A 21,003-nucleotide genomic window follows, 5' to 3' on the forward strand; every position below is an offset into this window, starting at 1 on the left:
GATAGGTAATGGCAGGGACCAATGGGTCCCTTCCCTGGGGTGGGTACACCCCCTATCCTGCCACTCTCCAGTGGGAGGGGGGGCAGAAGCCTGTCCCTGGTTGGCTGGGACCCCCCATCCTCAAGATGGCGGGGACTCGAGGTTGTGCTTCACCTCGTCTCCCCCACCTTAGGAGTGGAGTTGGCAGAGGTGGGCACCCCTCTCTTCCTCACTTTGTTTTTCCCCGCCGTGTCTCCCGCCCAAAGTGGGGGTAGAACCAGTGGGGACCAGTTGCTGAGTACAGCAAGTGGTCTGGAGAAGCTCACAAAGGCGGCATGCCTTTGAAGCTTCTCCTTCGTGAACCCTCGTCCCAGGATGTGCATTGTTTCAGGCCCCCGAGAGCAGCAAGCTCTCGACCCAGGGCTCCAGAAACATGTCTGGTGGTGGCAGCCTGCGCAGCCACTCAGTCAGGTCACTGGGAGTTGGTCGAGTTTCAGGGGGCATCTCTAAGATGCCCTCTGTCATGCATTTTACATTAAATCCCACACGGGCATCAGTGTGGGTTTACTGTGCTGAGAAGTTTGAGACCAAACTTCTCAGTCTTCAGTGCAGCCATTATGGTGCTGTGGAGTTCACAATAACAACCTCCCAGCACCATATACTCTTAATGGCAGCACTGCACTTACAGGGCCCAGGAATGGCACTGTAGGGGTACAGGGCTCATGCGCCTGTACCCTCACCACTGGCATAGGGCACCCAGCTAGAGGGGTGACTGATGTATGCCAGGGCAGTGGTTTGTGGGCATGGCACACAGGGATGTGTGCCATGTCGTCTTTGTTTAGTTCTGCACCCAGACACTCAGCCTGCAAAGGCAGTGGGTGTGTGTCAGGGTACAGGGCCTCTAAGGGTGGCACAATAAGTGCTGCAGCCCTTAGGGGCATTCTCTGGTCAGAGTCCCCAGGGTACCTATGGTACCATTTACCAGGGGATGACATGTGGCCAGAGATGCCAATTGGGTTTAGGCTTTCATGCAGTTTTATGGAAGGCACACAGGCCCTGGGTACCTGATTGGCAGGAGCCCAGGGCACACTCAGTGCATCAGCAATTCAGCAAAAAGTGGGGGCATACCATGCAAGAAAGAGGGCACTTTCTCACAAGGATCAATTGTATAATCCGTCCACGGATCTACTGGTAAATGTGCTCCCCCATCATCACCATCATCGTGGTGATATTAAGGAGGATCCTGAGCTGTAATTTGCCAAGGATTTGCAGGTGGAGAAGGAGGTGGAGTGGACGAGGATGGTGGATGAAAAGGACTGGTAGGAACAGATTTCTTCTTTAATGGAATCTTGTAAGGAGTGTCCTCATCAGAGGCAGCTTGGTATGAATATGACCAGTCTCGGGGTTAATTTATAGTCTTCTGCTTTGGATCAGTTTTCGGTGGAACAATGCCTAAATTCGGATCCGAAGAAGCATCTTTCAAATTCAGCACCGACGTCGTTTGACGTTGGTGCCTTCAGTGCCGGTGTGTGCTTCTTTTTCGGTACGGAAGATTTCGGCTCGGAAGGCTGCTTGGCTTTCGGCTCCAAGCCGGATTTCTCTTTGGAACTGGAGAGCTTCGGTTCCAATGAGGACTTTTGCCGACTCGGCACCAAGCTGGAAAGCTTGACTGGCTGTCAAGCAGCTAGGGCGATGGAAACGTCCTCTCGGTGCGGACCTAGGCCAGAAGGCAGAGGTGGTGCCGAAACCCTGTGCTTTTTGGGAGTGATTTGAGGGGGCAAGGGGACTTCTGTACTCACGTCACCTTGTCCCTGTGGTAGCTCTTCAGTGCCGAGGTCTATCTCGAGCTCCGAGTCGGAGTCCTGCACGGAGAAGGCCCTCCTCCTCTGCTGCCTCCACGTCTTCTTGACCGGAATCTTCACCCAAAAGGCCGTCCACGGAGCTTTCCGATCGATCAGTCGATTCCATTGACTGAAACGATATGCAGAGAAGTTGTAAATGCGTATGAAACAATACCATCGAGGGTAGAGAGGATTGCGTGCCGAGGGGAACCCGAAGAATGGTTTCGAACTGGAGCGCAGCAATACACGTCCAAACCTGATGGGGGAAAAAAACAATCTAACAATGGAGTTGATACCCATGCGCACTATCACCGAAAGGAAGAGTCACCTTACCTTGTGACTAGGAAAGACTTCTTCGAAGAAAAACAACTTGCAAACATCCGGACCAAACACTAGATGGCAGGAGTATGCAAAGCATGTGTATCTACAGCACACGCCTTGAACACCTATGTAAAAGCCGTCTTAGAAACCTATTTACAATAGGGGATTTAAACAAGGAGAAGTGGTCCGGCAGCCGCTAGAAAGCAGACAGAGCAGTAAGAGCAGAAAGATAACCCTTTAGAGTACCCAAAGCAGTCCCTGCTGGGCAAGGGTAAAAATAAAAAGAAGACGCTTAGACAGAAATGCAGAAAGAAGGGTCAAAGGACTTTTCTGTACAATTTGCTCATTTTCACCAATGGAAGGCGTATACCATCTTAGTCGAGGACCGCCTGGCCGGCAGGATAACATTACATACTTTGGCAGGCAGGTCAAAAGCTATTAACTGTCGCCGCTCAATCTTCATGCAAGGAGGCAGAGAGTTGACAGGTTCGGATGAAGGATCCTTTCTTGCTGCTGTGACCGGAGATCCTCCCGAAGGGGCAGCCTGATCGGAGAATCGATGTTCATTCAAAGAAGCTCTGGATAAAAGACTCTCCTTGCCCACTTTGGAGCCACAAGAATGACTTGGGCTCGGTTATTCTTGATCTTCTTGAGATCTCTGGGCAGAAGTGGTATGTGCAATGCTAACTAAGGGAGGAGTCACTATACCTCCTGACTCGAAAGACTTCTTAGAACAAAAACAAGTTGCACATGTCCAAGTCCCACACTAGATGGCAGGAGTATGCACAGAAAGTGTATCTACAGCTACAGATGCCACAAAACAAATAATTTATCAAGAAAAACATGCAATTGAATAAACCTTATTTAAGGTTATTTAAGTAAAAGATTGAATGCAATTAGATCAAATTTAATTTCTTAGCATAATGCTATGACTTCATCCCTATATGACCACAGAAGCATCATTTACATTGTTTAGGAACAAAAACTATCACCATAATCTAACAATTAGAATAAAAGTGGCATGACCCACAAAAAATCAAATATTGTGGACAAATATTTCTTTTTCTGATGCCCTTTGTCACAGCTTTTGCATCAAAACGTAATGCCAGCATTTTGTCTTTCGTATGACGCCTACTATTTGTACATATGTAGTAATTCATCTTGCAATATATTAATCAATTTTAAGAAGTAAAATCCAAACAAAAGTATCAATTTCTAAACAATATCTATTGCGGTAGCATACCTGTCGTTTGATTGAAACCAATTCCATGTCCAGCTGCCTTAGGACAGTAGTCGCAGCAGTCGCATTTGCAGAAACTGCTGCCACATCCTCTTGGGTAAGAAACATTCCTTTTGGTGGTTTTCTTTTAGCTCTGTTTTTAGCTTGAGATGGATACTTTTCTTTCTTCACATGAGGAATGGTGTCATTTTTTGGCACCTATAAATATCAAACAAAAGAATAAATCATTAACTTCATCAAATTCATAAATCAAATATTTCTGTGTATGCCAATGAGAACAAGGAGGAAGAGAAAAAAACAATTGGCAATTTTTCCTGAAAACACGACTTGGCAGCTTGAAAACTAAGGCATACTTCATATCATATACATCCAACTCTAGGGAAATAAATGTATGCCAGAGAACTATGGCTCAGATGTTAGTGATGGGCTAACCATACCAAAGAACAAGTATTTGTGAGGGATACTCATGATGGATGAGTTGTAGGACCATAAATGTAATATTGAGCAACTGTTCATCATGTTGTGTTTTCGCTGTGACTTCATGAGCCATGCAGCTGTACAAACCCAGGCCCTTGCACTTAGGCTGCGGAGGTTAAAAGTCCATGAACTGTTAATTTAGGTTAGCTTCCCCTTTGCTTTCAAGAACTGGAGGATCAGGTAGATCAGAAAGGACGACAATCAGCAGATGTCAAAACGCATTGACCTCAGCGTTCTGAGAACGTATTCATGCTTTGATAAGATTCCTGTTAGTATTTTCCTTTATCTTAACTTACAAATTATATTTTGGGCACACGACTGACTCCGCTATTTCGTTATAGATCAATGATGTTTAAATCGTATAAAAGGATTGCACCAGCACCGTCGGCAGAGTATACTTGGAAGCAGAAAGCTTTGAATCTCTCAGACTTAAGCTTAAATAAACATACCTCCACGACTGTTTGACTACTCTCTCATTAACAGGCAAGTGTACCTAATTTGTGTAATTCACAAACGGAGAGCTCGTCTGAGATCCACCAAGTCAATCCAGATAGACCAAAAGGAGTTGCAGTCAAGGGGCAGTTTGGTGAACCCATGGACTTTAAAGTACATATCCGCAGAGGGGATTGCAGTTCCCGCTGTTGCAGTCTGAGGGGATCACTGGTAGACATGAGGTTGACACAGCGGGATCAAAAGAACTCTGAGGCACCACAGTAGCCGAGACCTGTTAAGGAGTACCATGGATGTGTGGAATGATATGAGAGACTTAATGATAAATATGGCCACAGGGACAGTGTGGTGCGCTGTACTTTATTATGTGCAAGTCCCACATGTTGGTGATTTTAAGAGGCTAGTGGTGTGAAGGGAAGATTGTATAGCGACAAAGATTCACCATTACTGCACTAAAATGTGAAAGTCCGAAATTATGTTGATTTTTAGTGGCTAATGGTATGACAGGAAGCAGTTGCATTGTGACAAAGTTTCACCATTACTGCATTAAAATAATTATTTTATAGAAGTCTTGAAAAAATGGGTAGTTGTTGTAAACGGTGTGGTGTAAATAGACATTATGTATATGAAGTACTGCCATGTCCAGTAGGGGAATTCAAGCACGGGAGATGACTAAACAAGGGATGGAGACTGGATTGTTTTTGCAACTATGGCATGAATATACTGAAAAGGATCCTTCATTACAGCGTCCCATAAATGGCACTTTTGGTTAAGATCAACTGAATTATCTAAGGGAACGTATGATTGAGAAAGGAAAGTGAGACTGTTGCAGTTTGATGTGCTGAAAAGGTGGGAAAAAATAAGCAAGTGGCCACAGTTAAGACAAACCGGTCAAATTAGAAACCTTTGGTACAGATATGCCTGCACTAGAAGAAAAGGGAGATCCAATGGAGGATGACCCCCCCTTTTCCTTCTTCCCTCAATTGGCCTGGCCGCCTACAGGGGGGGCCTGCTTTCAGTACTAAATTAAGACGTACCGTAACACCAAAAATGCTAGAACAAATCAAAATATGTATTTAGAAGTGCATGAAACATGACACTAAGCAACAAACAATAAAACACCGATACAAGGCATGGGAAAAGTTATACATTCTTTATGCATTAGTTATAATTCAGTGAGGTTTAAACGGGGTCAGCTGCAGGACCTGATGCTGTTCAATAATTTCACCCATTATGACCGCGAATATGAGACATTTGAACTGACAGATGCTGAATGTAACACTGTTATAGGTTAAGTGCCAATACTTATGTGCCTCTATGATAGCCCCTATGCATGAAGTGCCAGGTTTTGATGCCAATTTCCCTAGTTATCATGTATGCGTCTCTTGGACTATAACGGATATCATTGCTTTTTCCAAAGAAGATGTTGATATGAGAGAAAACACGAGGAATGGTGGCCAGAACAGAAAGGAAAATGCTACTTACCAGTATGCATCTGTTATTGGCATGTAGAGCTGTAGATTCATATACTGTGCACAGATCGCCATCTGGTGTTGGGCTCTGATGTTTGCAGTTTGTTTTTGTTCAAACAAGTCTTTGTAGTCACGAGATAGGGGACACCTCCCTTACGATGATAGTGCGCATGGGCATGGACTTCATCCACAGATTGTTTTCGCCATAAAGGGTGATGATGGAGTTAGTAAGAAATAGAAAGATGTCCATGTGTGATGTATCTAAGTAATATAACACTGCAACAGATAAAGGAACCCGGGGAGGCGGGTGGGCGTATATGAATCTACAGCTCTACATGCCAAGAACAGATGCATACTGGTAAGTAGCATTTTCCGTTCGAGGCATACGAGCTGCAGATCATATACTGTGCATAGACTATAGAACAGTGTTTGTGGCGGTGGCTAACCTGTATCTGTTGCAGAGGTTTGAAAGAGTATTCTTTAGACAGCCTGGCCCACACTAGCTTGTTTTGCTTGCACATCTTCACAATAGTGTTTTGTAAATGTGTGTGGTGTAGACCAAGTTGCAGTTTTGCAGATGTCGTCTAAGGGAATGTTCCCCAAGAATGCCATAGAAGCCCCTAGTTTGCGCGTAGAATGAGCCCTAGGGGGAATTGTTAATGTATGTTTGGCTTTAAGGTAGCGTATTTGGATGCACTTAACAATCCATCGTGCAATCCCTGCTTTTGAAATGGGATTGCCTTTATGAGGTGGGGAAAAAGCAACAAAACGTTGTTTAGTCTTTCTAAAGGACTTAGTTAGTTCAATGTAATAGAGCAGTGCTCTTTTAACGTCTAGCGTGTGAAGAGCCCTTTCTGCCACTGAGTCTGGTTGAGGGAAAATAAATTGGTAGCTCAACAGACTGGTTAAGATGAAAGACAGACACAATTTTAGGTAAAAAGTTTGGATTAGTTCTGAGAACCACTTGGTTCTGATGAATTTGCAAAAATGGTTCTTGTATGGTTAGTGCCTGGAGCTCACTCACTCCAAGAGATGTGATGGCTATAAGGAAGGCTACTTTACAAGTGAGGAATTTTAGTTCACATTTGTGCAGAGGTTCAAATGGTGGGCCCATGAGCCTTGTAAGGACGATATTAAGATTCCACACTGGAGAGGGCGGAACCCTAGGAGGGAATTATTCTTTTAAGTTCTTCCATAAAAGCTTTTATAGCGGGTACAAGAAACAATGACAAGTGCTCTCTATTTTGTAGATAAGCTGCTGTTGCAGCTATGTGTAGTCTTATAGATGTGTATGCTAGGTTAAAGCGTTGTAGATGTAATAGGTAGCAAATACTGTTTTGAATGGAAGCGTCGAGTGGATTGATTTTATTGGATGTACAGTAAATTACAAATAGTTTCCACTTTGCTGCGTAGCATGCTCAGGTAGTAGGACGTCTAGCTTCTTTAATGACATTCATGCAGTCTGGCGGGAATTTAAGGTAGCCAAACTAAGACTTCAGGTGCCAGATCGCAAGGTTGAGTTGATTGGGATCTGGATGCCTCATCTCTCCATGGTTCTGAGTGAGAAGTTTGGGAGAGAGGTGCAGTTTTGATGAGGAACTACAGACATTTCCAACAGTGTTGTGAACCAGGGTTGACGGGCCCATGTGGGAGCAACCAGGATTAGTGTGAGGGAATGCGGTTTGAGCTTCCGAACCACTTATGGAATGAGTGGGAGAGGCGGAAAAGCGAAAGCAAATTTCCCTGACCAGTTCATCTATATCGCATTGCCTTTGGACAACGGGTGATACCTGGACGCGAAGGTTGGGCATTTTGCGTTTTGGTGTGTGGCGAACAGATCTATTTCTGGGTGGCCCCACATTTGAAAGAATGGAAGAAGAAATTGAGGATGAAGTTCCCATTTGAGGATCTGTTGACTACTGAGCAGATCTGCGATTTGATTGTGTACTCCTGGGAGGTGTTCTGCCAGGAGATGTATGTTTTGTGGAACGGCCCATTTCCATATGCGTTGAGCTATGTGTAAAAGTTGTAGAGAATGTGTTCCTCCCTGCTTTTGTATGCAGTACATTGCGGTCATGTTGTCTGTACGAACTAAGACAGCTTTGCCTACTAGATGGAGTTGAAAGGATTTCAATGCCAGAAATATTGCCAGTAATTGCAGGTGGTTTATGAGGAGTTGCTTTTGCTTTGTAGTCCATAGCCAGTGAGCGATGAGTCTGTTAGCACTATCTGTAGAACCGGGTCGAGGAACGGCCGCCCCTTGGAAAGGTTGTGTGTGTTCCACCAGTGCAGAGAGCGATATGTGCGGCTGTCCACCAACACCAGATCTGTTAGCTGTCGTTGACCTGGTTCCACTGACGTGCTAAGCATTCCTGTAGAGAACACATGTGGAGTCTTGCATAAGGGATGATTAGAATGCAAGAATCCATCATCCCGATTAATTGCACTCGAGCTGGTAATGAGTGCCGAGGCTGAAATTGTGATATTAGAGCCTATATGTTGCGTATTCTGATTGGGTTGGGGTATGCTGGAGCTTTGGAAGTGTCAATTGCAGCTCCTAGATACATTTGTGTGTTGGCTGGTTGAAGGTGGGACTTTATGGTGAATCCCAAGTCGTGAAGCAATTGAATTGTTTTTCGGGTGTGGTGAACACAGCTGCTGTGTGACATGAATGTGTTGTCTTCTTAAGTGAGCCGCAACTACTGCGAGGCACTTGGTGAAGACTCTGGGTGCTGTGGTCACTCTGAACAGGAGGACTTTGAACTGGTAGTGCTGGCCGTCCACCACGAACTTGAGATATTTTCTGTGAGCTGGATGAATTGGAATATGGAAGTAGGCGTCCTTTAAATCCAGAGTGGAAAGAATGTCGCCTTGTTGAAGCAATGGGAGCACCTGTGGGAAGGTGACCATGTGGTAGTGATCTGACTGAATATAGAGGTTTAGTGGTGTGAGGGCCAGTATTGGCCTGAGTCGTCCTTTTTTGGAATGAGGGAATATAGGGAGTAAACCCCTGTGCCCTGATAAGGCAAGGGGACTGGTTCTATTGCATGTTTTTGTAACAGGGAGATAACCTCTTGTTTTAGGAGAGTCAGATGTTGTGACGATATTGGTAGTTGTCTGGGAGGGATATTTGGGGGAGTGGAGGTGAGTTCCCCAGTCTTACCCACTTGTTTGTTGTGATGGAGTTCCAGACAGGTAGGAATTGTGGAGAGAAGTCCCCCGACAGGAGTGGAATGGTCGGGGGTAGTGAGGTGAAGTCACTGCTTGGTGTTAGGGGTATTGCGAAAAGGAACCCCTGTTGGAAGAGAGTTGCAAGGTCCCCATGGACTTTGCAGTCACGGTATCACTTCATTTTCTCTAATGAAGTATCTATTGTAGATCCAAAAAGATACTCTTGCTCAAAGGGCTGATTGAGTGTGGTGGTTTGAACTTCTTGCTTGAATCCAGAGATTCAAAGCCAAGCGTGCCGACGCAGTAATATGCTGGTGTTAATGGCACGGGATGTTGTATCAGCCGCATCTAGGGCACGTTTTAAGGAAGTGTTAGTTATTAGTTTGCCCTCTAGAATGAGTTTACTGACACACCAGCACTCAGCTATACAGCCAACCATTCACCATTACAGCCACTCACACACCCACTCACTCACCCAAAGATAGTCACTCATTACTAATACACCCAAAGACTCACCCATACAAAAAGTTTACACAACCATTCACGCATGTATACAGTCTGTCACCTACCCACTCATTCTTCTATACAACACTTACCCATTTAGTCACCCATATATCTAGGCTCTGGGGGCTCAGATGAGCAAGTAGCCCTGCTCTCGCCCGCTGCACATTGCACTTTGTTGCACTTTTCTTTATTTTACTGTTATTGAATTTGAATCCGACTCAAAACTGTGTTTCCTACATTTTTAACCTGCTGTTCTGGTTTTAAATTGTTATATTGCTTGCACTTTTAAACTCACCTGCACTTACCGTATGCGAGGGAACTAGGGGGATCACACTTCCCTCCTGGTCCGGCTGGGTAGGGAGGAGACTCGGGAGGTGCCATCTTGGTGGTGTGCACGCTCTAGTGATCCTGCCCTCCCCGCACTCATGCACATAAATGGAGCTGTAGCGCGGAGACGCCGCTGGCGCGCCAATGGCAAGCCCCTCTGTGCCAGTCAGCGTCCCGGAAGCGGCCAGCACCAGCCACTATGCCGGTATGTTGTCAGTTGACGCGCAGCCTGTCTGCTATGATAGGGACGCACTACTCAGTCTAGCTATGGAAATGAAATGTTCAATAAGTTGGTCCCCGTACACCCCCTGTGAAGATTTTGTCTGTCCTAACTGCGCTTGGACCCTTGCTCTACCGGCCCCCAACCGGCCGGCCCATAGCCCCGCAGTCAGACAACTCAGAAAAAGTTTAGGGCAGCTCTACTCAATACTAGATCGCTTCAGAAACACAAAGATCTAATATTCGATCTACTTAGGGATGAGGATCCAGATGTACTCTTCCTTACAGAGACATGGCTATCAGCTACAGCCAACCCCACACTAGCATCAGCCATCCCTACCAACTCTAGAATACTTAGAAAGGACCGCGACTCTGGTAGATGAGGAGGGACAGCAATCATATTAAAAAAAGATTATGAATGCCCCTGTTTTGAGCTAGCAGGCATCCACGAGATCGAAGCTTTAGGTTTCTGAATCACCTTCTTGCCGAATCAGTCGTTAGCAAGGGTCCTTATATACCGACCTCCTGGCTCTGACAGTAAGTGCCTCCGCTCACTGGAAAACTCACTGGGACCTAGGGCAACAAAGTATACTAATTTCATGGTACTGGGTGATTTTAATATTCACATATACAATGTGTTGGGGCCAGAATCCATTGCTTTACAGGAGATTATGAGTCAGTTGAGACTGAAACAAGAGGTTTTTGGTCCCACCACCTGGCAGGACACACTCTTGATCAGGTTTTTTCCAATTTGAACTCAGTAACTACTAAGTCTACTCCTCTCCCTTTGACAGACCACTATCTCATCTTTCACTTGGTCACAGATGGGCAGTAAGCCACCCATAAGTAATGGCCCTACCAATTATCGGACCTATTGCAAATTACAATCAAAGGCCATTAATCATGCCCTGTCTTCTACTTCCCCAGTTATGACAGTGAATGTAGATTGCGACACCACCAATCTAAATAACTGTATCTGTGAGATGGTGAACGCACAAGCACCTATTAAAAAGTACTCTCAAACGAGATCCTGCCCGACGGCTCCTTGGTATAAAACCGAGCATAGCCTCTGTATGGGCCAATGCAAGAAGCTGGAGAGAATATGGAGACGAGAGTACTCTACTGATGATAAAATTGCTTATAAAGCTGCATTAAAGCTATACCAAGTGAAACTGCACCTTGCTGAAAAAAAAAAATTATTAATTTTTTGATACTAGTTATGGAAGTGGACAACAATGCAAAGGACATTTTTAAAATCGTTGTTTCCTTTGTGCGTCCCGTGGTTTCCTCGAGAGCCTGCACCCCCTCTATGGAATGGTGCAAAGAGCTTGATCAATTTTTGTATGAAAAAATCGTCTCTCCCAAAAGGTTTTGGGAATCCAGCACCCTCTTCTCAGTCAGGGGCTGAGACTAGCTTCTACACCACTCATGTATGCCACCCTAGATGCCTTCACCCCCATCTCCCTTGCTCAGTCCTAAGCAGCACTAAAAAGCCTTAAATCTGGCTCCCCCCTCGATCTTTGCCCTATCACGGTTCTAAATATGGTGGCACCAGTGATTAATTCCTCTATAAACCATATTTTCAACTCTTCACTGGCTACAGGTGTTGTCCCCTCTATATGGAAAAAAGCTAAAGGCCTGCCACTGTTAAAAAAAACACTACGGCAGACCCTAAACAAGCAATAAACTATAGGCATTACCCTTCTTCCTGCCTTCTTCAAGATTTTGGAGAAAGAAGTTAATCGTCAACTGTCCATCTATCTGGAAGCCAACGGTATTCTTCACTCTACGCAATCCGTCTTCCGTCCCCAATTTAGCACCGAGACAGCACTGTTGGAAGTGACGGAGCACATCCGAAACATCCTCGACAGGGACAGCAAAGCGATGTTGATACTGCTAGACCTCACAGCAGCATTTGACACAGTACCTCATATCAAGCTGCTGGAACGCCTACATGAAATAGGAATCAGACATCAGGCTTATAGCTGGCTGGCATTATTCCCGGACAGACGGTCGCTGGAAGTCTGGCTGCCACTTTATACAGCTCATGCCAGGCCCCTGTTGGTGGGAGTGCCACAGGGGTCGGCTCTCAGCCCCACGTTGTTCAACGTTTACTTGCCACCCATTGCTACGCTGGCAGAGTCTCTTGGCACTAAGGTCATCTCTTATGCAGATGACACTCAGCTGTTTACATGTGATAAAGACACGGACTTAGATGAGGAGATTTCCGACTATCTTACCAAAGTCTTTCATTGTAAGGAGCTGCCTCATCCAAGATGCAACTCGGTTAAAACGGAGATCATGAACTTTGGAGCTGTCCCTCACAAATTTGTGGCAGACTGCTGGCCAAGCATTGGTCGCATCCGGGACCCTCGCAAAACTGTGTCAAGAGCCTAGGAATCAAAATTAACAGCTAGCTCTCCTTCCTCTCACAGATCCAAGCATTGACAGGGTCATGCTTCAACATGCTCTGTATGCTGAAAAGATTTCTACCGTTCCTCTCCGAGGCAGCGGGTAGAAAGGTGGTGCAGGCCTTAATCACATCTAGACTGAACTACGGGAATACTCTATACTTGGGTCTCCCAGATTACCTCTTCAACAGACTGCAAGAGGTACAGAATACTGCAGCATGACTGCTGCTTAAACTCCCTCCTAGATCCCACATGACTCCCCCACCTAAAGGCCCTCCATTGGCTCTCGATGAAACAAAGGTTGACGTTTAAAGCCATGGTCCTTATTCACAAGTCCTTGAACGGCACGGGGGCCATCATATCTCAAAGAGAGAATCGGTTCTTATATCCCCGTCCGTACTCTTCGCTCTACTTCGGCTCACGGCAATGGTACCTCTAATTAACCGTCTCCGTATGGGTTGGAGATCCTTTTCCTATCTTGGACCTCTTGCCTGGAATAGTCTCCCTCCCTACTTGAGGCTGACAGACAGTCTAGAACTGTTCAAGAAGAAACTCAAAACTCACATCTAACAATTAGTATCCCGCCTGTGACTGTTCCCCCTCTGCCAGCGCTGGGAGACTCCTTGGAGTAGCTGCGCGCTTTATAAACGGTTATAACATATAGACACTCCCACAGCCACATACCTTCGCAAACATATTTGACACCCAGTTTCTTTTAGAAAACAGTAACAAACACTGGATGATGCCAACAGTGATGTCATTTGAGACATCAGTGAACTCACGGACCACGTCATGAGTGATGTAATGTGTGAGGTCATATTGCGGGGCATATATTATAGTTAGCTCAGCTAACTAGAACTGCTGAATTGCTCTGGTTTTGTATGAGTGAAATGTCAGCCTAACTATAACGTCCCTGTAACCTTTGATTTTTCAATATATATATATATATATCTACACACACACACACACACTAACAGCGTTCCTGCCCTGTTATACCATTAACAGAGCCTCCTGGCATGGACCTCTTCACCGTAGGAAATCCAAACACAGAATGTTGCGGTGAGCAGTGCAAAATTTATTTTCCAAATTACATCCAGGAATAATCGGGCTTAGTGCCCGCCATGACGCGTTTCGCTTGCACACGTGAGTTTGATCACATGACGTGCTCTAGAATAGGAACAATAAATACAAAGAAAGTGCACTAATTCCTCTAGAATGTGAGTAATCCTGTGGCTAAAATTGATGAGACTGTTAGCAACACAGCTCTTAGATGGCATTGCGTAAATCAATCGAAATACATGATGGGTAAAATGGAGAAATATCAAAACGATGTTTAAAGGTTCAAATGCCCACATGATCAAAAATAAACACACTTTGGAATTCGGTATACAAGTAGATCTTCATCAGAGAAATCATTCATAAATTGGCTCATGTTTGACAATCATGCCAAAACCTCACAGTGTAAGTTGGTTTTAGAAGATAACATATGACTCATGTTAATATTATTGCATAGCCCAATCGATCCTACATGATGCAAATCTGTGTTAAAATGCAAGTGCATGAACACAGAATACGAAAGCTAGTGCTACCGGGAATCCCTTCTAAAAATATAGGATGTTAATAAAGCACAGTATTAACAATAAAGTGCTAGTGCAAAATCCATACAATTGACAAATTGTCTCTTATTGCTGTCAATGCCTAAAAGAATTCACACATAAGATCACAATATATGGGCATAATGATAAAACAAGGATGAGACTATGTTCTAAAACAGATGCAATAAAGTGCTAATGCACAATATCTAAAAACATGGAGTGACAGGTTTGTATAGTAATACTGTCAGAACTTAATTACACTGAAACTATGTATACCATCATTTTGTAAGATTAAAATTCTTAATGAGTCACACCGGGCCTAAAATCTAGATACTCCATTATAAAAACCAGTCTGAAAAAGTGCTGTGCATTGTGCAAAATACGTGAATAAATAATCAAAAGTGCAGAAAATTCATCTCTGTTAGAATATAGCAGCAGATGCTCATTGTCCAAGCCTGAACAATGCTAAAGTGCAAATGCCGATAGTGTCTAATATCAAAACAGATAAGATCATTGAATACCATTAACAGTCAGTGGCATAGAAATCAATTCATGAAATACAGAGTCTATGTACAGTTGGTTTATATTGAGGACTTCCTTTTTAAGATAAGATTATTATTCATTTAGAGGAACGAACTGCGTTAAGTGGGCGCGCACGCCACGAATGGCGTAAAGTAACTTAGCATTTAAAAAAACGTACAAATTCACTGAAAAAACCATAGGTTTCACACACGTTATAGTTAGGAATTAGCATTTAAAAAACCTTGCAAATTCACTGAAAAAACCATAGGTTTCACACATGTTATAGTTAGCGGAAATTTTACTGATAAAAAACCAATGAAATTCCCCCGTTATAGTTAGTGCAGGCAACTATAACTCACGCGACCGCAATCTTCTGCTGATGACATATGTGTCTTTATGAAAAAAAAATATTTGTAATATATGTATAGCTAAAAATGTATGGAAGAAGACATGGGCAAATAAGTGTCTAAATACAGTATTAGCATCAGCAGAGGATTGCGGTCGCGTGAGTTATAGTTGCCTGCACTAACTATAACGGGGGAATTTCATTGGTTTTTTATCAGTAAAATTACCGCTAACTATAACATGTGTGAAACCTATGGTTTTTTCAGTGAATATATATATATATATATATATAAAATTAAATTAAATTAGAAAAGTGGATTTATAAAGCGCGAATTGCTGCCCTGAGGCGTCCAAGCGCTACCCGAAGAGTGTGATGAATTATCGGAGGCGAACAGCCGGAGTTACTTTAAAGAGGTAAAAAGAAAGGTCTTTAGATGTTTTCGGAAGGAGAACAAGTTGGGATTGGATCTCAGCTGAAGGGGAAGGAGGTTCCACAACTTGGCGGCGTTGTAAGAGAACATCCTGCCGCCAGCTCTCGCTCTCCTGATTCTGGGAACTATTGCTAGGAAGGCTTGGCCGGAGCGAAGTTGTTTCCTAGGATGGTATTGTGAGGTGAGATTGCGGCAGATTGCCGGTCCTTTGTCCCAAAAGGCTTGATGGGCAATACACATTGCCTTGAAGGTGATTCTTTGTCGGATCGGCAGCCAGTGCAGGCTCCTCAGCCCAGGTTTGGCTGATAATCTCCGTGGCAGCTGTAATAGAGTATGAGCAGCGCAGTTTTGAACGATCTGCAACTTACGAAGTGTATAGTCGGGAGCACCGAGGTACAGGGAGTTGCTAAAATCCAGTCGGGACTGGATCAAGCCTTGAACAGCAACTTGCTTGGCCTCCATGGGTAGAAGTGGAAGCACTTTCCTGAGTATCCTGAGAAGCCCAAAACAGATCGCCGACAGCCTGGTAGCCTGGGTGTCAAAGGTTAAGGCTTTGTCCAGCCATACCCCCAGGCTTTTTATGTTGTCCTTAAGTGCAGGCGGAGTGCCTAAGCAAGGGGGCCAGAGGGGGTCGAGGATCGTTGGAGTGACAGGGCCCAGGAGCATCAGCTCAGTTTTATCCCCATTAAGTTTGAGGGAGGATCTCGTCATCCAGTCTTTCACATCCTCTAAGCATTGCCTTAGTCCCATTTGCGTGGATCGGCTATCATCTTGTGTCAGGGATACCACTAGCTGAGTGTCGTCCGCATAGGAGATGATCTTAATTCCAAATGGACAAACAACCTCAGCCAGTGGTTTCATATAGATGTTAAAAAGCGCAGGGCTTAGCGAAGAGCCCTGCGGGACCCCACAGCTCAGGGGTTTGCTAGTGGAAACAGTATCGCCCTCAAAGATCTGAAAGGATCTCTTGCTCAGAAAAGATTTCAGCCAGCACAGTGCCCTACCTGAAATTCCCACTTCAGAGAGGCGGCAAAGAAGCACATCATGGCTAACGGTGTCGAAAGCTGCACTCAGATCAAGGAGGATCACTGCCACTGATCCGCCTTGATCCAAGATCCTTCTAGTTTCTTCGGTGACCGCTAATAAGGCAGTCTCCGTGGCATGTTTTGGTCGGAAACCAGTTTGGGTGATATCCAGCAGCTGATTGGTCTCCAGAAAAGCCATCAGATGTATATTAATGTGCTTCTCCAGAATCTTACTCACCCAGGGGAGCAGGGAAATGGGGCGGTAGTTGCTAAAGTCGCCTGGATCCAGGTTGGGTTTTTTAAGTAAAGCCCGGACCATAGCCTGCTTCCAGGGAAGTGAGAGTCTGCCGGAGGTAATAGAGGCATTAAGGAGGTTCTTGATGGTGGGGAGAACGACCTGGCTAACGGAGATCATAGCCTCTCGGGGAGCAGGATCGCAGGGTGACCCTGATTTCACTTGTCGTGCTAGGATTTCCAGGAAGTCCTGTTCTATCAGAGGGAAGTGTTCCAGGATAGCCATGGGTTGGTGGGGGGCTTCCGCCTGACAGGACCGTGACTGGGGAACTGGATGGGAAACAGTGTCAGAAAATGAGGAGTAAATTCGAAGAACTTTTTGGTGAAAAAAGACAGCCAAGTCGTTGCAGTGAGCTAACGATTTACTGGGTAGTGTGGAGGGTGGTGGAGGTTTTGTGAGGCTATTTATAATTTGAAAGATTTCTTTAGGCTTTGATTTGGCGCGTAGGATTTGAGTGGAAAAATAGGTTGCTTGAGCAAGTTTGATCTCATCTTTATAAGCTCTGATCGCGTTTCTGTAGAGAGACTTATCCTCCAAGGAGAAATCTAGGCGCCACCATCTTTCTAATTTCCTGCAATGTCTTTTTTTCTCCCTAAGTTCCTCGGAGAACCAGGGGGCGGTTTTTTGTAGACGCTTCGTAGTGATTTTATAACAGAGGAGTGTGGCCTCAAGAGAGTGCAGGATCCACTTTTCGAAGTCTTGATTGGCGATATCGGGATCCGTGTTGGGGAGAGGGCAGGAGCCAACAAGGCTGCTCGACCAGGATTCCACAGGGAGTTTAGCCCAGTTTCTAAAGTTTTTGGCGCTGGGGGTTAAGCAAGGTGATTTGCCGATAGACCATATGAGAGGGACAAGAAAGTGGTCCGTCCACGGAAGACCAATAGGTCGCCCAGCCATTAACTCAGGGCAGTTGCTGAACACAGGGTCCAAAAGATGGCCCTTAGTGTGGGTGGCAGAATCTACCAACTGCTCCAGTTGTAAAGCCGCTAAGTCATTTGTCAGCTCGGTGGCGATATGGTCACTGGCTGCATCAAAATGGAGATTGAGGTCACCTAGCAAAGTATAATTCGAGAGCATTGTGACCGATTCAGCCAGGATCGAGGGGAGGGTCTTGTGACACTGCTTAGGGGGGCCTGGAGGTCGATATATCAAGGTGCCTGAGAAGCAGTTATTAGGGGAGAAGTCGATGCTGAAAGCGAGGCTTTCGCAATCAAGGATTGGGTTATCAATGCATCGGCAAGGAAATTCTTCTTTATGTACTATTGCTAGACCACCTCCTCTCCCGACGGACCGATCCTTCCGTGAGATTTTGAAAGCCTGGAGGTAAGGCTGAGACAATGTCTGGGTCAGAGTCTGGTGTCAGCCAAGTTTCTGTAAGAAAAACTACATCAGGTCTATATTCCTCCAACATAAGGGCAATTTCGGTCCTGTGTTTGGGTAGGGACCTACAATTTAAAAGTAGTAGGTTATAATCCTGTTTCTTGGCGGGAGGCTGGATAGTATGTAGCTTGTGTTTGCATGAAGGGCAAACCACAGGCAGGTTCAATACATGGAAGGAGTGCAGACAGTCTGTTTTCCCAATATAGCGTAGGCTCAGTAGGTGATCAGAGCTATAATGCCTTGTATGGCCGGGCAAAGGGACAAGAGTCTTGGCCCCTGGTCCCAGACAGTCGTGGACAGGCGCAGACGGTCTTGCCTTTAGCGCGCTGGCGGCGCGCACGCGCTGGCGGCGCGCACGCGCTGGCATTGAATGTATGCGCCCTGCCTAATGAGCGACTAGACCGCTGTCCGCTCCCTCCACCCAAAATGTCAGCCAAAATCTCCCTGCTAGTCCTCCTTCACTGCGTTGGAATTAGCGGTAAGGGTCCGGACGGCAGTGGAGTGAGGAGGCTAATGTCGGTTGAAGTCTATGTTGAAGGTGCAAGCGTGAGGAGCACGCCGAGGAAGTCAGGCAAGTTAAACAAAAAAAGATTAAAAGAAATACGATTAAAAGACAGTCCTCCCGGCTTCCGCCTCAGGAGTGCTTCAGGTCTGATTATATATATATATATATTTTTTTTTTTTGCATTTGATATGTGCTCCGGAGTATTTAGTGCTTATGACTATTGATGAATATCCCCTGTAAGAGAACAAGTCACATACCTTAGGTAAGCTTTTTCTGGTAGAGATTAACTGCAGATCCTCATCTTAGAAAATTCCCCAGGCATCAGACTAGATCCAGAAAATCTTGAGCAGTACCTCTGCACATTGGCATATGGCGTTGATCGGCTCTGCAGCGTCCGTGTTTGAGGTGATGTTGTGGTGCCTATGTCAGTGCCACCTCCAGCAGGATGACAGTTTTTTCTTGACTATTTGCATGTCAAAAACAGATCCACATCAGAATAAGGTTTGATAAGTGTGCAGCATCTACTGGTATCTTTACGTGAAGAGCCCAGTTCGCACAACAGGTGGATGGGAGGGTTGGTGAGGAATCTGCAGTTAGATACTCTCTCTACCAGAAAAAGCATTACTGAAGGTAAGTAACTTATTCTTCTGATGGAGACTTCCAACTGCCGATTTTTTAGAAGAGGAACCAAACCAAAGCCTCCCCGAAAGCGGTTCTGCGAACTAGCTCAAACCAAAATGTTCTGATGAACCGAACGGCAAAATACCCATCCCGTTGGATCGGACTGCCCAGGGAGTGCAACTTCTGTGGCAGCTTGGCAGATATCCGGGGCAGGTACCACATATGCTAACACAGACTGCCTTGGACCTTGTGGAATGGGCCCACCAGCCCTCAGGGGGCTGCTTTTTACTAGCCCATAGCAGATCTTGATACAGAGTACAATCCATCAAGAGATGGTATGTTTCTGCACTGCCTTGCCGTTTTTCGATCCAGTGAACCCAATGGAGAGCCGATCGTCCACCCGATACTCTTTGGTACGATCAATGTAAAAAGAGCGATCTCAATGGGTCTAGGTTGAGGAGCCTCTTACTCCTTAGAGGAACGAGGTGGAGTGAAAAATATTGGCAGGCTGATTTTCTGGTTCACATGAAAGGGAGTGACCACTTTCGTCAGAAGAGGCATATGTCTGAAGAACCAGTATGTACGAGTAAAAGCCTGTGTACAGATGGTATATTAACAGAGCTTGGAGCTCGCCGACTCTCTTGGTCTATTAGATGGGACTAGAAAAACTGTCTCTCTCTTTCCCCTCTCTCTCCCCCTTTATCTTTCCCTCTTTTCCCCTCTCCCCCGCTCTGTCTCTCTCCAGCACTCCCATCTCCCCCGCCCCATCTCTCCCCATCGCTATCCCCATCTCTCCCCATCGCTATCCCCCTCTCTCCCCATCGCTATCCCCCTCTCTCTCTCTCCCTCTCTCTCTCCATCGCTATCCCGCTCTCTCTCTCTCTCTCTCCATCGCTATCCCGCTCTCTCTCTCTCTATCGCTATCCCGCTCTCTCTCTCTCTATCGCTATCCCGCTCTCTCTCTCCATCGCTATCCCGCTCTCTCTCTCCATCGCTATCCCGCTCTCTCTCTCCATCGCTATCCCGCTCTCTCTCTCCATCGCTATCCCGCTCTATCGCTCGCTCTCAATCTCTATCCATCTCTCTCTCAATCTCTATCCATCTCTCTCTCAATCTCTATCCATCTCTCTCTCAATCTCTATCCATCTCTCTCTCAATCTCTATCCATCTCTCTCTCAATCTCTATCCATCTCTCTCTCAATCTCTATCCATCTCTCTCTCAATCTCTATCCATCTCTCTCTCAATCTCTATCCATCTCTCTCTCAATCTCTATCCATCTCTCCCTCAATCTCTATCCATCTCTCCCTCAATCTCTATCTCTCCCTCAATCTCTATCTATCTCTCCCTCAAGAGATATTTATCGCTCCCTCAAGAGATATTTATCTCTACCCCTCCCTCCTTCTCCACCTCCCCCCCTCTCCACCACTCCCGCCCCTCCCTCTCCACCACTCCCCCTTCTTTCCACCACTCTCCACCACTCCCCCTTCTCTCCACCACTCCCTCCCCCTCCCTTCCCCTCTCTCCCACCTCCCCCTCTCTCCACCACTCCCCCCACCACTCCCCCCACCACTCCCTCTTGCCCTCTCTCCACCACTCCCCCCCCCCTCTCTCCACCACTCACCCCCTCTCCACCACTCTCCCCTCTCCACCACTCTCCCCCTCTCCACCACTCTCCCCCTCTCCACCACTCACCCCCCTCTCCACCACTCACCCCCCTCTCCACCACTCACCCCCCTCTCCACCACTCACCCCCCTCTCCACCACTCACCCCCCTCTCCACCACTCCCCCCTCTCTCCCCCACTCTCCCCCCTCTCCACCACTCCCCCCACTCCCTCCTCTCTCCACCACTCCCCCCTCTCTCCACCACTCC

General features: G+C 46.0%; 1 protein-coding gene across 2 annotated transcripts in view; it reads right to left on the reverse strand.

Annotated features, from left to right (window-relative positions):
- Positions 1-21,003, reverse strand: part of RCOR1 (REST corepressor 1) — an 839,441-nt gene that overhangs the window by 343,006 nt on the left and 475,432 nt on the right. For both annotated transcript variants that reach the window (XM_085626333.1, XM_085626332.1), the window contains one exon: positions 3,385-3,579. In XM_085626333.1, coding sequence (XP_085482459.1) covers positions 3,385-3,579 — 195 coding nt within the window. The remainder of the gene's footprint in view (positions 1-3,384; positions 3,580-21,003) is intronic.

The sequence above is a fragment of the Triturus cristatus genome, chromosome 9 (assembly GCF_964204655.1).
Source record: "Triturus cristatus chromosome 9, aTriCri1.1, whole genome shotgun sequence".
NCBI lineage: Eukaryota > Metazoa > Chordata > Amphibia > Caudata > Salamandridae > Triturus > Triturus cristatus.